At 41.5% G+C, this 23,667-nt stretch overlaps 1 protein-coding gene across 8 annotated transcripts in view; it reads right to left on the reverse strand.

Annotated features, from left to right (window-relative positions):
* The window catches only part of VTI1A (vesicle transport through interaction with t-SNAREs 1A), a 352,051-nt gene that overhangs the window by 67,671 nt on the left and 260,713 nt on the right, over window positions 1-23,667 (reverse strand). The window contains exon 9 of one of the 8 annotated variants that reach the window (XM_073354363.1): window positions 10,514-10,535. The exons of 6 other annotated variants lie outside the window; for them this stretch is intronic. In XM_073354363.1, the coding sequence (XP_073210464.1) occupies window positions 10,529-10,535 (7 nt within the window). In that variant the 3' untranslated portion in view covers window positions 10,514-10,528. Of the gene's footprint in view, window positions 1-10,513; window positions 10,536-20,323; window positions 20,720-23,667 lie in introns of those variants that run through there. One more of the 8 variants, XM_073354366.1, reaches the window with a different exon arrangement.

Below are 23,667 nucleotides of genomic sequence, written 5' to 3' on the forward strand. Positions count from 1 at the left end.
CCAATCCCCAATTTTTGCCCCAGATCCCTAAATGGTTCCCTCAAGGATTGAACTCACAACCCTGGGTTTAGCAGGCCAATGCTCAAACCACTGAACTATCCCTCCCCACATTCTTATGAGGAAGAATAAGAGAAGACCTAATATAGAGACTGGACAGGTGCCCAGATGTCCCCAGGATCAGGGAGCTGTGACGGTGACCTAAGGACACAGTTGTCCCTCCCCTCCATCCCCAAGCTGCATGGTATAATTCTTGGCTTCAGCTCATGACCAGGGACCTCCTTTAGGTGAACATCAAGGTATGTTAAACCACAAAGTATTAAATACTCATCTTGGTCAATATTTATCTCTTCTATTTTTTCCCTCACATATCTGTTTGGCCCTATCACCATGGTTTCTAATGATTCTTCATCAATGAAACTTTATGTTCACTAGAACATGACATCTGCACGTGCACACACAGATACAGAGGTAGTTTTGGATACAGTCTGGATACTTCAGTACAGCAATTCACATGTGTGCTCTGACTGGTTACTAGTACTGCAGACCTATGGGAAGGTTAACAATAGAAACTTCAAAACGTATCACCTGACTTTTCAATCAACCACAAGCAAGGAGTCTCTTTTTGTATGTAACAATACTTCTCTCTACCTTACAAAAGTATTGTACAGTTGAATTAATGTGAATAAAATGATTTCAGATGCCCATTTGAAAACAAAACAAAACAATGGAAGTCAAATTCTGGGGAAATCTGGAAACAAATGTTGACACTCCGGGCCGTAATTATTAATACGTGAAATGAAAAGATCACATGACTTAAGATAGAGTTTTTCTTATGAAACCCAAACTGTGAATTAATGCTTGTTACATTTTTTATGAGGTAAGTTACAATATTTTGTAAAGTCTAACTTTTGTATGGACTGTGTACAACAAGCTAATTTTGAATACAACTAAAAAGTATATCAGCAAAACATTCCTTTCAGCTTCTTGGAGACTAACGTTTTGCCAATGTATAATTAGTTGCAGATTTTCAATTACTTTCTAGCTAACAAAACAGTTTCATTTGCATTGTTTACTTGCCACTTAACTCAAATTGTACCCAAATTGGTTGTTTTAAAATGTGACATGAATTTTCAGGGCCAAAGCAAATTCCATATATTTTGGTGTAGCACAGCATCTGTATTTTAGTCTTCAGTGATAAAAGTGTACAGGATTTGGCCAAAACTCAATCAACTCAATCATATAATCTCAAAATGCCTCCTGTGGAATTTGTCAAAAGAAGATTTTTTGGCAACCACATATAAAACTCCAGTGATGTATAATGAAGAACATAATCTCAGAAAATAAGCAAAGTTTGTTTTGTATACTAATTGAAACTGGTAAACCACTGTAGGCAAGTTTAAATTCAACAGAAGATCAAAGAAATTAACAACCCAAATATCAGTCACTGCTGCTGTACTTATATATGTCCATTGCATTTAGTTTAATTCCTTATCGCTTTGTCCTGTTTGAGGAAATTACTCAATTCAAGGTGCAAAAATTTAGGGGGTAGTCTGACTAACATGATAAATGTGATTTGGAGTTATCAAGTACCAGGCAGACCTTAGTTAACTTTGAATTTGCCTGACATGAATACATGGTTGATACTTCTCAATGGATGAACATACTTTTGGGGGAGGTTTTACTCTTTCTTTTAGTCTTTGTTTAACCATGTGGCATGACAGCAGTGGAAAGGTCTAGATGGCATAGGATCATAATGCTGAACTGCAGTATATATATACAAGTACAAGCATTATCAGACACCAGGAGGAAGGTCCTATGGTGAGGATAAAGAAGGTGTTGGGAGGAGGCCAGGGGGAAGTAGCCCAGGGAGTTGTAGCTGTCACACAGCTGTTCCAGGAGGCACTCTAGACAGCTGCAATCCACAGGGCCCTGGGCTGGAACCCGGAGTAGACGGCGGGCCCGGGTTCCTCCCAAACCTCCCAACTCCTGATCAGACACAGGGGGAGTTGACCTGGACTGTGGGTTCACGAAAACGGCCAAACTTAGGGCTGCTTAGGGAATATATATATTTGGCCCTGCTAAGGGCCAAACTTAGGGAATATATATATTCTGTAGGGAATATTATCTAATGATATTCTATGCACAATAGCAATTTAATTATTTTTATATAGTTTATCTTTATATATTGTGACAAAGTTCCTCCTCTGGTGGGTCTTGCACTTATTGGCGGATTTGCTCACCTCAGAGACTCACGGCAGCCCTAAGTTTGGCCGTTTTCGTGAACCCACAGTCCAGGTCAACTCCCCCTGTGTCTGATCAGGAGTTGGGAGGTTTGGGAGGAACCTGGGCCCGCCGTCTACTCCGGGTTCCAGCCCAGGGCCCTGTGGATTGCAGCTGTCTAGAGTGCCTCCTGGAACAGCTGTGTGACAGCTACAACTCCCTGGGCTACTTCCGCATGGCCTCCTCCCAACACCTTCTTTATCCTCACCATAGGACCTTCCTCCTGGTGTCTGATAATGCTTGTACTCCTCAGTTTCCAGCAGTACACCTTCTTACTCTCAGCTCCTAGTGCCTCTTGCTCCCAGCTCCTCACATGCACACCACAAACTGAAGTGAGCTCCTTTTTAAACCCAGGTGCCCTGATTAGCCTGCCTTAATTGATTCTAGCAGCTTCTTGATGGCTGCAGGTGTTCTAATCAGCCTGTCTGCCTTAATTGTTTCCAGAAAGTTCCTGATTGTTCTGGAACCTTCCCTGTTATCTTACCCAGGGAAAAGGGACCTACTTAACCTGGAGCCAATATATCTGCCTTCTATCACTCTCCTGTAGCCATCTGGCCCAACCCTGTCACAAGATAAAAATAAATGAAGTCTAGCTACTAGTCCTACAACTTACTCCAAAAACCCCATTATTGCCCCCTTCCTGGAGTAAGAACTGTCCATGTAATCCTACTTTAAACTTTGACTTTAAATCAGTTTTAAAATCGTGACAAGCCTTAACATCCCCATTGTTAGCAAGATTTCTTAATTGCCTCCTTTAAAGGACTTTATCCAAAACCTTTTGAAAGTTTAAATAAATTACACCCACTGGCTCTCCTTTATCCATTATTTGTTAACTATTTCAAAGAATTCTGACAGGTTACAGAAACCCGCACTGGTTTGTCCCCATCTTATTATCCACATATAGGTGATTTGTAACGCGATCTTTAATCATCCTCTCAGCTATTTTTCTTTATACTGAGGGTGCCTCCCCGTCCATAATTCCAGGGGTCATCCTATTACCTTTTAAAAAAGATGGGAACAGTGTTGACCATCCTCCAGTACAAAATGTTTTTTTTTTAAAATAGTAATTAAAAAATAGAGACATTTGTTAGTATCTCAGCTACTGACCACGATGGTCCACACATTTGTGACCTCAAAGCTTGATTATTGCAACTCATATCTAGGAAAGAGGCTGCCAAAAACTAGAAAAGCTTTAGTTGCTACAGTTCTTAGCACATGGTGATGTGCTCACAGCAATTTCTATTGCTAATAACTGTACCAGTGCTAGCTGCCGTTTGAAGAGTCCGAGTCAAGTTCTCTGTCCTGACGTTCAAAACTCTCTAAGGGATTGACCCACGCTACTCGATGGACCTTCTCTCATGTCACCGCAATCTCCCAGAGGAGCTACATTCCACTGGATCAATCAGCCACAAGGGTGAGGTTTGTCAGCTCAGGAGACAGAGCTAGCTCACCAGCTGGGCCAAGAATGGAATTCAATTCTGATTTTAGAATGATGACAAAACCTTGCCACCTTTAGAACAAAGAGAAAAATAATAATTAGTAATAATTAATATAATGCTCTCCAATTGCTAAGGGTTGAGGAAAGGAGAGAAACATTCTTATTTTAACTTTAAAACTTGTAAGGCATTCAGATACCAGGCAGTCACCTCAGGGAAATATTGCCTCTGTTTTTTACACACAAAAACACTCTCTCTCTCTCTGTTTATTTAGGACGTTTTATTAACAAGCTTAAAAATCCTTGCTGTGTAAATATCAGAAAAAATAAATGAATACAATTCCTCTATTAGAAGGCTATAAAGTAAAATACTAAAGCGTTCTTGCTGAAAAGGAGGAGAGTGCCCATTACTGACACCATCACCCCTTGTGTAGAATGATCTTTGTGAGGTGTTTTGCTGACACAATCTACAATAGCTTTACTACAGTAGAAGTTTCCAAAGGTAGCCTCAAGCAGAGCATGGAACATAGAAAGCTAATTGTTCTAGAAATATTGCAAACTTAATAAGTAGGCCACCGGGATCATATTTTTGCCATCAACATGTTGCATCATTTATCAGAAAGTTTTGTAATTTTACATAATTAAGTCTCAAAATAATGTAAATTTTAAGCACAGTTACTGCATAGTCTTCAAGTTGATGCTATTTTAATTACATTGAAAAATATATTTGGGAAGGGGCCCTGTGCTTTATTATAGTTACTTCTGTCAAATAACTTTTAATTGTGTGACAAGGTGCCTGAGCAAGGCATTGTTTTTTTGCCATTTTTAAACAGCTTATGCCACTCGAAAAGGATTACTCCCTTTGTAAATTGCTGTTTCAACTGAAGGGTACCAATTAATTAAGCCATTTACATAATACTGTCTTGGATCATCTACCTACAAAGATAAAGGCTGAAATCTAGCTTCTAAATGAACAAATAAAGTTTTAAGAATAAATATATGTTGGTAATTATCTGTAATAATACGAATTAGGAAATGTAGCTGATAAAATGAATGTGCCAGCAATTAAAAGTAAATTCTTATCTACCAAAATTAATAGGGAAGTCTATCCAAAAATGTATTGCTTTAATTTATCTTTCATTTACTGTCACCTTATGTGCCATCGTCTTATTTGATGTCTCACATTGTCACCTGATGTGATGGAAGGCATAAAGTGTCTAGATTTCAAAGGACATGCTTATTTTGGGTTGGATTTACTTTTCCAGTTTGGAAATAAATCCTAGATCTGACACATACATAGTCATTATATACCCAGCATGGAACTAACTGTAACATTATTTACCAGGAAAAACCTGGAGTTCTTTAATGTACACATTCAAAACAAATTGTATATTTAACTATCTATATGTAATTGATTGGAGTTTGCAGTTACACAGGCTATAACAAGTAAAATAAAATGATTAAGTCTTTAGTTTTAATAGATTCAGCAGGAAAAACACAGCTTACAGCAAATTTCGGTGTGTCTAGCATTTCGCTACAATCTCTGTTCCTTGGCAGATGAATTGGTGCAAGCTCCTTATTACGGTGGAGCAGCACATTTACGTTGGAGGTTTGCACTACTGTAGTTACAGATCCAACCCTATACAAAATGTGTGTGACATTCAACCTCCAGCACAGAAGGTGGCTTCTCAGCATTCACTTGTGAGATACTACAGCTGATTAATGGCCTGACCCTACCAACTACACAGGAAAAACTTCCACTGCAGTGAATGGAAGCTGTGTGTGTGTGTGTGTGCCCCTGCATAGTGACTGTAACACACAACTCCGCTTTATAGACTACATGTCTTTTTCTTCTTAACCACACTAAATATAGTGCTATATCACCAGCTAATAGAAGGGAACAATTTTCCTTCAATATATCCCAACCAACAGTTCTCACCATACATAAACAAACCTGTAATTTTAAAATTTAATCTACAGAGATAAACATTAAACAATTTTATCTGAGCCATGTGGTGGTGGGCGGGGGGAGGGAGTTCAGCATCTACAAAAGTAACGGGGTTATGTATTAAACACATTATGCTTATATTTGCCAAACCAGATCACTACGCGCTGCTCCTGAAAACACTTAACTTTGAGTTGTTGATTCTATGGGACTAGTCATACGCTTAAAGTTGTGCACACGTGCAAGTGTTTGTAGGATCAGGGCCTAAATCAACATCTATCGAGATTTCACTTTGGATTGCTACACCAGATAGTTAAACTGCATTTAATCTAGACAACTTGCATTCTCCATTTGGAGGCAAAATTGAGAGTGAAATCTCTTCAGGCCAGGGACTGTGCCTTTTTCGGATTTTGTACAGAGCCCACTACTTGGTGGCTGCTACCAGAAACATAAAATGTTTGGAAAATATTAACTTAATACTCTGTTCTCGGCCTGCTCCTCAGCTAAGGTACTGCTTATTACATTTTTATAAAAAATACTGAACTGCATTTTATCCAGGTGTTTTTTTTTTCCTAAATCAAATCCTTATTTTGTTTTAACTCTACTGTGAATCTGTTATTATATACATTTTGAGTGCACAACGGAGTTACTGTCATTTGCCTTGAACTGTCTTGTTGCACTGTGGTGAGGTATCTCACAGGGGCTTTCCAGCTGGAGCAGTGAGCTTCAGAACCTGGTCACCTAGACCTCTCACAGACATATGGGATCTCTCCTCAGGAGGAAATACTTAGAGGCAGCTGCAAATAATGGCAATAAGCCTGGGATAGGCTGAGTGGAATGTGGAGGGGGGGTTGGGGGAAAGAAGACCACGGTGCAGGCTGTGATAATTAGGGAGGAGAGCGGGTGTTATAATAGACTGAGAAGAGATGAGCTGCCAACATCAACAGGTCACATGTCAAAACAGCTCAATGCATTAGTCAGTTAACAGGAAGTGATAATACAGACCCGCTGGCTTTGTGTCAACTCTCATACTAAATCACTTTCAGGAGGTTTCAGGTACCTGTTTTAGTGACTCCCTCAGCTCCAGTCTAAATATATTGCAAGGTAAATGTGACAATCAAAACAGGGTCTCTCTCGCCCTATTTTTAAATGTATATTTCAAGAAAACATCACAATAAGGATATAGCAACACACGCTGAGGGTCTACCATCATAAGCAAAATTTGCAGGAAATAGCGTATCTCACATACACACACACACAGAGTCACAGATATACACATACATATGTGCACATAAACACGTATATGTGCATGAAAGATATAATGTAGTTCATTATGCACAGTATTAAACAGAAAATGCCCCTTTAAATTTTTTAAATCTGCTCCCTGCCCACTAGAATAAAATTGCTGTTTAATTACAAAAAGGAAAAATCTGCACAATCTAAAATAACAGGACATTATAAAGCTCCTGAGCAAAAAAGGTTTTCTTTTCCAAGTAGTATTTCAGGGAGTCCTTTTGCATTTTAAAATGTTTAAGTATTGCTCCTTCTTTAAGCATATGGGAGGACAAGAGGCTGTCCTGTTTTGTAGGTTTCTCAGTCTATTTGCTCAAGACAAAAAGTCCTATCAGTCCCAAGCCATCATGTAGCCCCTCTCTGCCTGCATACTGAAAGTACAGCATTTACATTAGGTGGTGTAATACTTATGTTCATGAGTTAGGTATGTTTGTATCACTCTGAAATAAACGAGCAAAGAAAAGACACAAACGGGCTGTGTGCGGTCATCTCAAATGATAACAGGAAGCGTGTAACTGTTTACTGTTACATACAATGCATCTATTCTTACAACCAGCTATCTGTTTCGCACCTCTTTGGTACTGGAGCTCAAAAAATTTAAAGCAAACCACAAACTTGGTCCACAGGAACATATTCTGCTCCTCTCTCTCAAATACAGCTGGTGTAGAAGAGGGTGTGTGTAAATTCATCTGCATACATTGATTTCTTTTCTTGTTCTTTCTTCTGACGTGACAACACAAGGGTTTTGAAGCGGTATGCCTGATGTTATTCTGTAAAGGGAGTAAGGTCCAGCGTCAGTCCAATATCTTGTGCAATGGCATTCCAAAGGCAGATGTCAGCCATAGAGAGAGCCTTGCGTCCTTGACCCACTGGGAACCTCAACCGTGGGGACTGACCGCAGCTGTTCCTCAGGGTCACACACAGAGAAATGCGGTCCCTGATACCATCTGGGCTTCGAAGATCGAAACCAGGACCTTGAAGTGTAGCCATGTAGAGTCCTGGTGTACCATGTTCTCTTCAGAGGCAAACTGTTGAATCATCTGAAGTTTCTCGAGGCTCAACTACTACAAGAACTTCTCCTCCCTTGTACATTATTTCACTGCTTTTAATGACAGCACCTTCTCTGCAGCTTTTTGCCACGTGAACAGCTCTCTCATAGCCCATCAGCTTTCAGTCTCGCTGTGAATTTCAGCAGAAAACCTTTCCTCCCTGGCTTATGCCTCTTGATTGCTCTCTTCCTTTGCTTAAAAACAAAAAATCTCCAACTGTATTTAATGCTGTCTTTTGCTATGGGATGCAGTTAATATTGAAGATGCTGTGCAGAATAAAACTACAGTTTGTATTTGTAAAATTGTCAAAGGTGAAATTTCTTTTGCTACTAAGTAACAGGAGGTGATTTCCAACGGATGCACTCCTTCTCAACTGTGTCTTAAAAAGAGGCAGCTAAGCAGGTCCCTTCACATAACAGAGTCCAAAATGTTATAACTCATAAGACTTTAATTAAATTTCTACCTCAAGATTCTTATTCTTCATATTGACATGAACAAAACAAAACAAAAAAGACACATCTTCCAAAGACACATTTTCACAGTTGAGGTTTTAAACACATAACTCCCTTTCACATGACCCTGCAACCAAAACCCAGCAGCTCTGCTGTGTACATTTAAGGCTCAGTTTTGAGACTGGGTGCATCTGTTTGGACCCCACCCGGCAGCCTGCCACAGCACAGAATTTCAGATTTGAAGGAAACATCCACTTTACAGCCACTGAGTCAATATTAATATGCATCTGCTGAGTTACCATGAAAGAAAAATATTAGCTCCAAATGAAAATTTGTGAGAAAACCCTCCTAATGCACTTCTACTATTTTCTGTGAAGTAAGAGCTCTTTATGTATACACTTCAGACTATGTCCCCATCACCTCCACAAGTGAATGCAATGCGGGTGAAAGCTTCCTGACTGGCAGACCTGAAAGTATCTCCAATATGCACATAACCCATCTATAGTGGGAGCTGCAAGCTCAGAAGCTGTCCCACGGATGATTCCTCCAGTCCATTTTCAAGAAACACCTCTCTATAAGTAAGAGTAGTTCAGTCTCCATACCTAGACTGCCCTACATGACCAGTGTCTCACCCTGTCTGCTAAGAACTAGACTGAGACCACCAACTCAACCTGCCAAACAGCCTTTGGATAGCAATGATTTCAAGCCGTGACCATTCTGAGTCTGATCTGAATTATTGACCTGGAGATGAAAGGTTATGTAACCCATTAGCAATTTGTTGATCTATCTGGTTACAAAAGATACTGAGGACCTTAGAAACTACCTTGATGGATGTCCTAGAAACATCATATATTAGCTGTAGCTGTAGATAGATATTAGCAGTGAGTTTATGAATTTCAGAGCTTTCAGACAAAGGGATAGCTTCTTTTAGAAACTACACATGGAAGAAAGCAGCAAGTTCTGTGCCTTCCTTTCTGAAAATGTTTTTACTTCAAGAACAGAACAATGAAACAACTAAAAGTTATGTAGATTCTTGTTTTTTCACCAGGCTACTAGACAGCTTTATTCCCACTAATTCCTTTTTTGAGTGTAGTTTCACCTTCCTTAATATTTCATACAGATGTCAAAGATAAAATAACACCAATATTGCACAGAATGTGGTGGAGATAGATACATTTATGGTCAAGACTAAGATAAACCATCTTTTGAGAACTTAAAAACAACCCTGTCTTTAAACAATTATTTCTTCTACTTTCACCTCACTTGTAAGCATTCTCCTTTCCACTTGAAATTCTCAAACTTGAAACCCTGACATCCAACTGACTAGGACTGCAAGAGCTTTTCTTCTTCAAAATGTATAATCATTTCTCACAAGCTGACACTGTGTGATTTGTTATCATAGACATATAGTACACAAAAGGCTTTAGAAATTCCCCATACAGGACCATCTGTTTAGTGTTACCCCATTTATTCCCCTCTTTTCCCACAAAATGCTTGAACCAGAAGTACATGAAACACTAATAACAAGTAGAATGTTCAACAAACGTTAGTGACTGCTTATAACTCATCACATCTTTTATTCTAAATTCTTCATGGAAGCAATTTGTGTATTTTCAGAAATATACATGATTAGATTTTCTCACTGGCCTGCAGAAATTATATTTTCTTTTTCAGTAATTTACATTTATTCAAATATGGTGAATACAGATGGTAACAAGTTCCTTTCCCCCCTTTTCTCTGGCTCTACTTAAGCCCCATGGTGGGACCGCACCTCTGTAAACCAATGCATTGAAGAGGGGAGATATATGCTGGCTTTGGAGAAGCTGATGCATGGGTGTTGGAGCCCTGACAGAGGTGCATGAGATAATTTTCTTAGGCTCAGATGCTGTGGTGACAAGCATGGTATGAATGTGTAGATGCATTACGAAGGATTCACAAGCTACATGACTTCACAGAGCCAATGGCTGAAGCCTGAACATGAGCGGTACAGAGCAGTGGCAGCCACTGTTCCAGAAGATCTGCAGTGCGCATGTGAAGTCCACTTCACTTCAGGGCCAACACTGAACAGGGTTATTCAGGTCCTGTGAAGAAGCAGTCTTGGTCACCCATTGTTTCTTTCTTCAAAGAATCACCACACACTTTAAAAATCGTAATCTTCACAACTGAAGCTAATATCACCATTTTAAAAATGATAAATTGAGTCATAGGGAGCACATTCTGAGCTGGGGCAGACCCCAGGAGGGAAACTCAGAATCCTGACTCGATGTCTGGCTTAATGGCTAACAGCCCCATTTCCCCCTTTTCAGTTCTCTAGAGACCCTCCAGTGTGGTGCCCCTCCATTCTGGCCAGAAAGGGGTAGATACAGAAAACAACATCATGATCTGGTGAGAGTTGTATTAGCCAAAACCTGGGAGTGAAGGGTTGCTGAACGGTAAATGAGGTGCTCTCTTATTGTATGGTTTGAGAGCATTATTACTTCCAGAGTGTTCCCAAGGCCCAGTGAGTCAATGAATGGGGTAGGCCTTTTGTGACATCATAATATACTGAATAAAACATATTTTAGACTAACTCCCTCAAATATATATAATAATAATAAATAATAACAACAACAATAAACATAAGAACATAAGAATGGCCATACTGGGTCAGACCAAAGGCCCAGTATCCTATCTACTGAAAGTGGCCAATGCCAGGTGCCCCAGAGGGAGTGAATTTAATAGTGATCTCTCTCCTGCCATCCATCTCTACCCTCTGATGAACAGAGGCTAGGGACACCATTCCTTTCCCATCCTGGCTAATAGCCATTAATGGACTTAACCTCCATGAATTTATGCAGTTCTCTTTTAAACCCTGTTATAGTCCTAGCCTTCACAACCTCCTCAGGCAAGGAGTTCCACAGATTGACTGTGCGCTGTGTGAAGAACTTCCTTTTATTTGTTTTAAACCTGCTGCCCATTAATTTCATTTGGTGGCCCCTAGTTCTTATATTATGGGAACAAGTAACTTTTCCTTATCACTTTCTCCACACCACTCATGATTTTATAGACCTCTATCATATCCCCCCTTAGTCTCCTCTTTTCCAAGCTGAAAAGTCCTAGCCTCTTTAATCTCTTCTCATATGAGACCCGTTACAAACCCCTAATCATTTTTGTTGCCCTTCTCTGAACCTTTTCTAATGCCAGTATATCTTTTTTTGAGATGAGGGGACCACATCTGTACGCAGTACTCAAGATGTGGGTGTACCATGGATTTATATAAAGGCAATAAGATATTCTCCGTCTTATTCTCTATCCCTTTTTAAATGATTCCTAACATCCTGTTTGCTTTTTTGACTGCCACTGCACACTGCGTGGATGTCTTCAGAGAACTATCCACGATGACTTCAAGATCTTTCTCCTGATTAGTTGTAGCTAAATTAGCTCCCATCATATTGTATGTATAGTTGGGATTATTTTTTCCAATGTTACATTTATCCACAAAAGCAATCTTACTGAAGCAACGCATCCTTTTGCAACAACATAGATGTTAAACAACTAGCGTAAAATAGGAACTGGATGATGTGTGGCTTGGGAAAGTTTAAGAAACTGAGTCTCCGTTTATATCGTCTCAGGCTCATCCTTTCACATGTTATCATAAATTAAAGAGCTATAATGAACTCTGTCATGAATGGGGATTTGGTCTGAAGCAACAATACTACCATTTGATATGAGAATAATCTATTGGGACCTATAATACCAGCTTGTCAGCTATTTTAAATCAACTGACCACAACTAGCAAACAACTATTAACATGGTGACTGCATGGGGATACAAAAATACGCAATGTCTGCATTGGTGAACCACAAAGTATTTCTAAAAGAAAAAGGAAAAAAGAAAGGTGCCTCCCCCCTCCCAAATTGGTTGCTAAGACAATGAACTTATTCAGTATTTACAATCTTTTGTGCATTTTTATAGGAATATTCCACCAATTTACAAAATTATAGCTGGTGGTTGACAGTATAATTTGTGTGCTAAACAGATCAAATTGTTCACAATTAGGCTAATTGTTACATTAAAGCAGTGATTAGAGCACCCTGTAAATATAATATTGGAATCTTCTTTCACCTTTGAAAATAGATTATAAAATCTTCTTGAGTATATGCTATAATAAAGCCACACTGGCAAAGATTGTTTACTGTGCACTTCTTAATTCAGCATGGCAACTCCAGCCCTTTCTGTTTCTTTCTTTCTTTATAAGCTGGCCCAGACACCTCTTTCCTTTTGCATGGAAGGCAGAAACTGCAGAATTAAGGGAGGTGACCTGGGTAGTAGCTCTAAGAAGAGCAGTTGGAAGAGGCCCCGGGAACAGCGGTGCAGTTTGTGCTCTTTCTCACAGAAACACAGGCCACCACACTGGTCTCCAGTGGCACGGAGAGCAGAAGTTCTGAGGTCAAGCTAAACCCCAGGTCTCCCACACACCACAGCAACATGTTGCTATTGCACTAATTGGTAAGTTCAAATTATTTTATTGCTGCCTTTGATTCAACAACAGATAACTGAAATAAGGAGATAATAATGTAACCCCCCAAATATGGCACGTTATAAGGTTTTTCATATTTTTCCAGGATATAATTCTCTGAGGACAGGCACATGTTTTCTTAAAAAAGAATCCCATAGCACAGTGGTTCTCAAACTGGGGTCTGTGGACCCCATAGGGGTCCACACGGGTACTCCAGGGGTCCGCGAGTCATGTCCAGGGCCATTGCCCTGCTGAGCAACTCCGTCTCCGCCCTCCCAGTGCCTCCTGCATGCTGCGGAGCAGCTGTTCAGTGGCGTGCAGGAGGAGCTGGGAGGGAGGGGGAGGAGTGGGGATGGGGTGTGCTCAGGGTAGGGGGCGGAAACAGGTGGGGAAGAGGAAGGATGGGGTAGAGCAGGGACACGTGAAGAGGTGGGGTGGGGGTGGGATCTTGGGGGGAAGTGGTGGAGTGGGGGCAAGGCCTGGAGCTGAGTGGGGAGTTGAGCATCCCCAAGGAAAATTAGAAGCCGGCGTGGGGGGGGTCCATGAAAAATTTTAAATTAAAATGGGGGTCCTTGGGTTGCTAAAGTTTGAGAACTGCTGCCATAGCACATACCATTGGAAAAATACTTGAGGATTTACCATCTCCCTTTTCAGAACTGAATGAGAGAACCTGTGCAGTGTGGGGACATAAAGCAACACACTTTAATACAGCAAGACATTTCCAAAATATTCTGGGCAACCTGTAAATAATTAGTTCTAATTTAACAAAACAGCGGATACATTTTCACAATAATGTAACAACTAAATTATTTTCAACACAAGATAATAATACAAAAGAAAAGGTGCAGGATTATTTTTATAATTAGCAAAGTTAATTTTACTCCAATTTTCTTATAATAAAATAAATGAGAGAAGTGTTTTCACTTATTTGTTTTCACTTAGATCATTTAAAAAACAACTACCTCTGGGTAGTGCTGGCCTTGACAAGTTTAGCCTAAAGTTTGTAAGTCTCAGAAAGTCACCCAGTGACTGAAAACAGCTGATTCAAATGGGGATGCTTTAGCTATAATGGCAGCTCATGTTTCTGCTATAATAAATGCAAAATAAAAAGTTTGGAAAAGATTGAAGAATTTTTTTGACACCCTTATAAATGCTCAATGGGACACATGAGTTGTGAACCCGGAATGACGCTGGCTCAATAGCTGTATATAGCTAAGAGAAGAGATGCATACACTCTTTTGCATGGATGAGAGAGCATACTGCGACTCCCAATTGGAAGCCCAGGGACTTCCAATTTTCCTTCACACCTTGTGCTTGGACAAGCATTCTTCCCGCCAAAGGCTATGACTTCCTTTGGATCTCATCAACCTCCTTTCTCACCTGGCCAAACAAATTGGTCCCTAACAATGCAAGGGAAAGTGCCCTCTTCCCAGGTCCTGAAGTCAATCTCCACAGCTTGACCAATCCCTGCCCATGCTAGCCTGGGAATGAAGGAGAACAAATTAGATATGAATTTGCAATGTGATACAGCACAAAAATTAGACATGACTTTGGGCTGCATACTCAGGGACTCGTATCATGGTAGTGAAATGCCCTTGACATAATCTTGCCAGGGCCACACTAGGAATATTATAGTTCATTTCAGGGCACTGGTTATGGGTAACACAAAATTGCAGACAAATTAGAGGGGATGAAGGCAATAGCAACAAACATAATTAAGGACAGATTTGTAAGAAAATGTCAGATTACATATATATAATGCACCTCTGCTGAAAGACAACTAAGGATGACATGATAAATGTATACAAGTATTTGACAGGAATTATACAAGCTGGTAAAACAAAGATATAATTAGGAGCAATGCGATGAAGTTAAGAAAACTTTACATTGTGAAAAAATATTGAATTTGGATATGGCACTTCCTACACTGACAGCACTTCACATACATACAAAAAAAAATCTATTTGATTACAGAAGGGTCTCCCAAGGCAAGGAGATGGAAACCCCCTATCTTGGGACTGTTTAAAATAGAGGTAGACTAAGCTGAATAGACATGATGACTTAATAGTTCCCCCCCATATTTATTGTTTTTAATCGTACGATTAAGATGGTTTCTTGAATGATCCATTTGCTTGTGCTGGCATTACACTGACTCAGAGATGTGAGTACATGGGTAGAACAATGGGAACTTACTAAATAATTATACACAATGAAATCTGTGCCATCCACTCAGATTACTGGATATATGACCCATATTTACAGATGAGTAACATGCACACAAATGTGGTCAGATAAATATTACCTCAGTAGAGTGACAGTTGTACACTGCACTAGTATCTGCTTACCCACCTATTTATATAATTCCTATCACCAGAGTATCTGGGTGCCACATAGATATTTAAAAACATAAACAACAACATAAGCGCTTTCTCCATCTCACCATTCCCCTCCCCTCCCTAATCTCTCCGTCTGGCTCTTCCCAGTCTGTAGGAGAAATAACAGAGCAGTGTAGCTGAACTCTGACTGGCTTCATGGACAGATAAGTATAGTATTTAGTTAACCAGAAATAATCTTATTAATAAAACTATAGTTCATTTAAAAATGTTGTATTTTATGGATGAGCTGTTTATCATATTTTAAGCATTAACAATGTGTGTGGTGCTGTACAAGACAGATTCATGTACTTTTTGACTACCTGAACCATATAAAGGTGCAAGCTTCCTGAAAGGTACTGAGCATCTGTCTCAGCCAAAATACAAGTATCAAAGGGTAGCCGTGTTAGTCTGTATCCACAAAAACAACAAGGAGTCCGATGGCACCTTAAAGACTCAGCCCTGGTCTACACTAGGACTTTAGGTCGAATTTAGCAGCGTTAAATCGATTTAAACCTGCACCCGTCCACACAGTGAAGCCCTTTATTTCGACTTAAAGGGCTCTTAAAATCGATTTCCTTACTCCACCCCTGACAAGTGGATTAGCGCTTAAATCGACGTTCCCAGCTCGAATTTGGGGTACTGTGGACACAATTCGATGTTATTGGCCTCCGGGAGCTATCCCAGAGTGCTCCATTCTGACCGCTCTGGACAGCACTCTCAACTCAGATGCACTGGCCAGGTAGACAGGAAAAGAACCACGAACTTTTGAATCTCATTTCCTGTTTGGCCAGCGTGGCAAGCTGCAGGTGACCATGCAGAGCTCATCAGCACAGGTGACCATGATGGAGTCCCAGAATCGCAAAAGAGCTCCAGCATGGACCGAACGGGACGTACGGGATCTGATCGCTGTTTGGGGAGAGGAATCCGTGCTATCAGAACTCCGTTCCAGTTTTCGAAATGCCAAAACCTTTGTGAAAATCTCCCAGGGCATGAAGGACAGAGGCCATAACAGGGACCCGAAGCAGTGCCGCGTGAAACTGAAGGAGCTGAGGCAAGCCTACCAGAAAACCAGAGAGGCGAACAGCCGCTCTGGGTCAGAGCCCCAAACATGCCGCTTCTATGATGAGCTGCATGCCATTTTAGGGGGTTCAGCCACCACTACCCCAGCCGTGTTGTTTGACTCCTTCAATGGAGATGGAGGCAATACGGAAGCAGGTTTTGGGGACGAAGAAGATGAGGAGGAGGAGGAGGTTGTAGATAGCTCACAGCAAGCAAGCGGAGAAACCGGTTTTCCCGACAGCCAGGAACTGTTTCTCACCCTAGACCTGGAGCCAGTACCCCCCGAACCCACCCAAGGCTGCCTCCTGGACCCAGCAGGTGGAGAAGGGACCTCTGGTGAGTGTACCTTTTAAAATGCTTTACATGGTTTAAAAGCAAGCATGTGAAAGGATTACTTTGCCCTGGCATTTGCGGTTCTCCTAGATGTAGTCCTAAAGCCTTTGCAAAAGGTTTCTGGGGAGGGCAGCCTTATTGCGTCCTTCATGGTAGGACACTTTTATCACTCCAGGCCAGTAACACATACTCGGGAATCACTGTAGAACAAAGCATTGCAGTGTATGTTTGCTGGCATTCAACCAAAATCTGTTCTTTCTCTCTCTGTGTTATCCTCAGGAGAGTGAGATATAATTCATGGTCACCTGGTTGAAATAGGGTGCTTTTCTTCAGGGACACATTCCTGCTGTGCTGTTTGCCTGTGGCTGAACAGAAATGTTCCCCGCTGTTAGCCACGGGGAGGGGGAGGGTTGAGGGGGTAGTCACGCGGTGGGAGGAGGCAAAATGCGACCTTGTAACGAAAGCACATGTGCTATGTATGTAATGTTAACAGCAAGGTTTACCCTGAAAGAGTGTAGCGACTGTTTTATAAAATTTGTCTTTTTAAATACCGCTGTCCCTTTTTTTTTCTCCACCAGCTGGATGTGTTTCAATGATCACAGGATCTTCTCCTTCCCAGAGGCTAGTGAAGCTTAGAAAGAAAAAAAAACGCACTCGAGATGAAATGTTCTCCGAGCTAATGCTGTCCTCCCACACTGACAGAGCACAGACGAATGCGTGGAGGCAAATAATGTCAGAGTGCAGGAAAGCACAAAATGACCGGGAGGAGAGGTGGAGGGCTGAAGAGAGTAAGTGGCGGGCAGAAGACAGGGCTGAAGCTCAAATGTGGCGGCAGCGTGATGAGAGAAGGCAGGATTCAATGCTGAGGCTGCTGCAGGACCAAACCAGAATGCTCCAGTGTATGGTTGAGCTGCAGCAAAGGCAGCTGGAGCACAGACTGCCACTGCTGCCCCTCTGTAACCAACCGCCCTCCTCCCCAAGTTCCATAGCCTCCACACCCAGACGCCCAAGAACGCGGTGGGGGGGCCTCCGGCCAACCAGCGACTCCACAACAGAGGATTGCCCAAAAAAAAGAAGGCTGTCATTCAATAAATTTTAAAGTTGTAAACTTTTAAAGTGCTGTGCTTAAAGTGCTGTGTGGCATTTTCCTTCCCTCCTCCACCACCCCTCCTGGGATACCTTGGTAGTCATCCCCCTATTTGTGTGATGAATGAATAACGAATGCATGACTGTGAAGCAGCAATGACTTTATTGTCTCTGCAAGCGGTGATTAAAGGGAGGAGGGGAGAGTGGTTAGCTTACAGGGAAGTAGAGTGAACCAAGGGGCGGGGGGTTTCATCAAGGAGAAACAAACAGAACTTTCACACTGTAGCCTGGCCAGTCATGAAACTGGTTTTCAAAGCTTCTCTGATGCGTACCGCGCCCTCCTGAGCTCTTCTAACCGCCCTGGTGTCTGGCTGCGCGTAACCAGCAGCCAGGCGATTTGCCTCAATCTCCCACCCCGCCATAAACGTCTCCCCCTTACTCTCACAGATATTGTGGAGCACACAGCAAGCAGTAATAACAGTGGGAATATTGGTTTCGCTGAGGTCTAAGCGAGTCAGTAAACTGTGCCAGCGCGCCTTTAAACATCCAAATGCACATTCTACCACCATTCTGCACTTGCTCAGCCTGTAGTTGAACAGCTCCTGACTACTGTCCAGGCTGCCTGTGTACGGCTTCATGAGCCATGGCATTAAGGGGTAGGCTGGGTCCCCAAGGATACATATAGGCATTTCAACATCCCCAACAGTTATTTTCTGGTCTGGGAAGAAAGTCCCTTCCTGCAGCTTTTGAAACAGACCAGAGTTCCTGAAGATGCGAGTGTCATGCACCTTTCCCGGCCATCCCACGTTGATGTTGGTGAAACGTCCCTTGTGATCCACCAGAGCTTGCAGCACTATCGAAAAGTACCCCTTACGGTTTATGTACTCGCCGGCTTGGTGCTCTGGTGCCAAGATAGGGATATGGGTTCCGTCTATAGCCCCACCACAGTTAGGGAATCCCATTGCAGCAAAGCCATCCACTATGACCTGCACATTTCCCAGGGTCACTACCCTTGATATCAGCAGATCTTTGATTGCGTGGGCTACTTGCATCACAGCAGCCCCCACTGTAGATTTGCCCACTCCAAATTGATTCCCAACTGACCGGTAGCTGTCTGGCGTTTCAAGCTTCCACAGGGCTATCGCCACTCGCTTCTCAACTGTGAGGGCTGCTCTCATCCTGGTATTCATGCGCTTCAGGGCAGGGGAAAGCAAGTCACAAAGTTCCATGAAAGTGCCCTTACGCATGCGAAAGTTTCGCAGCCACTGGGAATCATCCCAGACCTGCAACACTATGCGGTCCCACCAGTCTGTGCTTGTTTCCCGAGCCCAGAATCGGTGTTCCACAGCATGAACCTGCCCCATTAGCACCATGATGCATGCATTGGCAGGGCCCATGCTTTCAGAGAAATCTGTGTCCATGTCCTGATTACTCACGGGACCGCGCTGACGTCGCCTCCTCGCCCGGTATCGCGTTGCCATGTTCTGGTGCTGCATATACTGCTGGATAATGCGTGTGGTGGTTGATGTGCTCCTAATTGCCAAAATGAGCTCAGCGGCCTCCATGCTTGCCTTGGTATGGCGTCCGCACAGAAAGAAGGCGCGGAACGATTGTCTGCCGTTGCTCTGACGGAGGGAGGGGCGACTGACGACACGGCTTACAGGGTTGGCTTCAGGGAGCTAAAATCAACAAAGGGTGTGCCTGTACATCAAGGAGTATTTCAGGCAGGACTGCACGGAGGGTTCCAATAAGAAATGGTGCACCAAAGTTATCATTGTTATTGGAACAAGGAGGTTAGCCTGGCCTCTGATTGATACATGGCTAGATTAACCTCGCTGCGCCTTCTCTGTGACTGACTGCAGTGTGATCTAGACAGGGGAGGAGGAAAATGAGTCCAAAACAAATCTGGTCTATGTCTTGTTCTGACCCACTCCATCGATCCTTTACATCTTTGGCTGGCAGCAGACAAAAAAGGCGCGAAATGATTGTCTGCCCTTGCTTTCACGGGGGGAGGGAGGGTGGGAACGGGGTCCTGACGATATGTACCCAGAACCACCCGCGACAATGTTTTAGCCCCATCAGGCATTGGGATATCAACCCAGAATTCCAATGGGCAGCGGAGACTGCGGGAACTGTGGGATAGCTACCCACAGTGCAACGCTCCAGAAGTCGACGCTTGCCTCGGTACTGTGGAAGCGCTCCGCCGAGTTAATGCACTTAGAGCATTTTCTGTGGGGACACACACACTCGAATATATAAAACCGATTTCAAAAAAACCGACTTCTATAAATTCGACCTAATTTCGTAGTGTAGACATACCCTAAGAGATTTATTTGGGCATAAGCTTTCGTGGGTAAAAACTTCTTCAGATGCATGGAGTGAAAGTTACAGAGTAAGCAAAATACAGTAACCAACTACTCAATTAAAACATCCATCTGAAATCTAGATGTGTCATTCAGTACAATAGAAATGAAATTATTGTAATAGAACTTTGCCACAAAACCAATATTTGCCCTTCAAAAGTAAACCTCACTGCTTCCCCTTAGCATTTGTCTAATATCAGTCTATTATCCTGGGACACCATTCAAGTTAGCCCTTAACTAAAATTCCTACTAAGTGGATTGTATTTTTTTTAAACAAATGCAAGAAATCCCACAGAAGCTGCGGGGTAATGTTTCTCATTAACCAGAACATACATTTTCAGAAGTAAAACTGCATGCTTTTTTCTGACAATAATTAACAAATTATTGTATATCATTGAAAAAAAATTTACTCCCCAGATAATGAGTTTACCATTTCTTTACACTGATGAATATTGCCAACCTGTTTGTTTTTTGTTAGGAACAAAGAGAGAAGCCCAAAGCCCATTGCTGCTAGCCATATTTTCAAGCCCTCTCTTCTATGTCGTTTTGAACTATAATAAGAAAGAAAATCTTTTTTAAACTTAATATAGAAAAATTAGCATGACCAAAACAGTTTCAAACCCCCTTCTTCAAATGAAAGTACAAAATGAATTTGAAACTACAACTGAAGTAACATTTGTCTTAGTAAACAGCAATTTGTACTGATAAGTTTATTTATACCATCGCTAAACACAAAATTTGTGCCTCTGTATTATTCTACATGATGGATCCAAAATTCAAGAAAAGTAAAATTGAATAAACAAGAGTATCTGTATATTTAAAAATGGGTTTCTTTTATTACTCCACCTAACACTAAATCAGCACAATAAAACTACCATGTTAAGAAAGTCTTACAAAGTTTGAATGAGCAAGTGTATTTCATTACAAAAGATAAAAGTTTCTTCTTCCCTACAGTGAATACAGGTAATTTCAGAAGCAGCGGCTCATAATTATTCGCTGTTGAAAAGCTTAAAAAAGGTCCATATTGAAATCAGTGACCTCCAGTTTCCCTTCTGAATGAATGGAGGCAAAAATTCTCATTTTGCTGGAATGTTGGTTGATAACAGAGTTAGGCAAAACATGCATTTCTTCATTACAGTATGGTCTACGGGTTCATTTAAATAACAATATCCAGCATAAAAGTCACAAAAGAATTATCTAGCAATTTCAATATGCTGAAATGCATTATTAGTGCTAACAATAAGCACAGAGTAAATAAATGAATGTCTTATTCATGGTAGGTTTCAGAGTAACAGCCGTGTTAGTCTGTATTCGCAAAAAGAAAAGGAGTACTTGTGGCACCTTAGAGACTAACCAATTTATTTGAGCATGAGCTTTCGTGAGCTACAGCTCACTTCATCGGATGCATGCCGTGGAAACTGCAGCAGGCTTTATTTATACACAGAGAATATGAAAAAATACCTCCTCCCACCCCACTGTCCTGCTGGTAATAGCTTATCTAAAGTGATCATCAGGTGGGCCATTTCCAGCACAAATCCAGGTTTTCTCACCCTCCACCCCCCCCCACAAATTCACTCTCCTGCTGGTGATAGCCCATCCAAAGTGACAACTCTTTACACAATGTGCATGATAATAAAGTTGGGCCATTTCCTGCACAAATCCAGGTTATTTCCGATTATTTAGCTTTATGCATATCAAACTTTATATTCAACACCTTGGTCAAGAGTATTTGCTTGTATAACTTTTGAACTGGAACTGACATTTAAAATGTCTCTCCAAGGTTTTTCCCCTCTCCAGAAGAAATCAACACACATAGTTTTCCTGGATTGGGCAATCTGTTACTTCTACAAGATGTTTTAAAGCATAATTTTCCATGCAAAAATGCAATCCATTTTTGAAATTAGATTCTTCATTAACGATATCAACCCTGTCACAATATTGAACTACATAAGCAACATGAAGAGGCTTCTTCAACCCACAAATTTCAATGAGCTGGGAGATAAGACAAACTACATCTTAGTATATAAGTGATAAAGTAGCAAGTATGGAATCTAAAATCACCACCTCTCTGGAGATAACTATGTGATTAAATCCTAGTAACACGTGTGAGGTATAAAATCTCTGGGTTTAATACATTATCCAAAGGCACATTACGATTGTGCGTGCTGTGGATCAGTTTTAGAAGGCATTCCCAACAGATATGGTAATGCCTTCAAAGAAAGCTCAGAAAGCAGAAGTTGTACTCATTATGCATTTCAGAGATTTTGCTGTGTTTAATTTGAATGAGCATTCTTATTTTTTGTACAGATTTCAGAGTGTATTGGTTGATTACAGGATGACCATGAGCTACCAAAGTGATGCGGACATGAAAAAGGCTAATGCAGTCCTAGGATGCTTCAGGTGAGGTATTTCCAGTAGAGATAGGGAAATGTTAGTACCATTATACAAAGCATTGGTGAGACCTCATCTGGAATACTGTGTGCAGTTCTAGTCCCCCATGTTTAAGAAAGGTGAATTCAAACTGGAACAAGTGCAGAGAGGGCTACTAGGATGATCAGAGGAATGAAAAACCTACCCTATGAGAAGAGAATAAAAGAGCTTGGCTGGTTTGGCTTAACCAAATGAAGGCTGAGAGGAGATACGATTACTTTCTATAAATATATTAGAAAGATAAATACCAGGGAGGGCGAGGAGTTATTTAAGTTAAGTGCCAATGTTGATACAAGAATAAATGGATACAAACTGCCATCAATAAGTTTAGGCTTGAAATTAGATGAAAGCGTCTAACTATCAGAAGAGTGAAGTTCTGGAACAAACCTTCCTCGGGGAGTAGTGGGAGAAAAAACTCAACCGGCTTCAAGATTGAGCTTGATAAGTTTATGGAGTGAAATGACGAGACTGCCTACAATGGCAGGTAGACGATCTGTGACTGCTACTAGCAAATATCTCCAACAGCCAGTGATGGGACACTAGATGGGGAGAGCTCTGAGTTACTACAGTGTATTCTTTCCCAGGTGTCTGGCTGGTGGGTCTTGCTCACATGCTCAAGAGCTGACTGCTCGCCACATTTGTGCTAGGCATTTTCAGGAAGGAATTTTTCCCCAGGTCAGAACTGCAAAGACCACAGGATTTTTTAGCCTTCCTCTGCAGCATGGGTTATGCATCACTTGCAGGTTTAAACTAGTATAAATGGTGGATTCTCTGTAACTTGAAGTCTTTAAATCATGATTTGAGGACTTCAGTAACTCAGCCAGTGGTTATGGGTTTATTGTGGGGGTGGATGGACAAGGTTCTATGGCCTGCCATGTGCAGGAGGTCAGTCTAGATGATCATGATATTCCATTCTGGCCTTAAAAGCTCTGAGAAGAAGGATGGTCTTGTGATTAAGGCACTGGACTCAGGAGATCAAAGTTCAATTCCAAGCTCTGTTACAGACTTCCTGTATTACCCAGGGCAAGTTATTTAATCTCTCTGTGCCTCAGTTGTGTAAAATAGGGAT

The sequence above is a fragment of the Lepidochelys kempii genome, chromosome 7 (genome assembly GCF_965140265.1).
Source record: "Lepidochelys kempii isolate rLepKem1 chromosome 7, rLepKem1.hap2, whole genome shotgun sequence".
Lineage (NCBI taxonomy): Eukaryota > Metazoa > Chordata > Testudines > Cheloniidae > Lepidochelys > Lepidochelys kempii.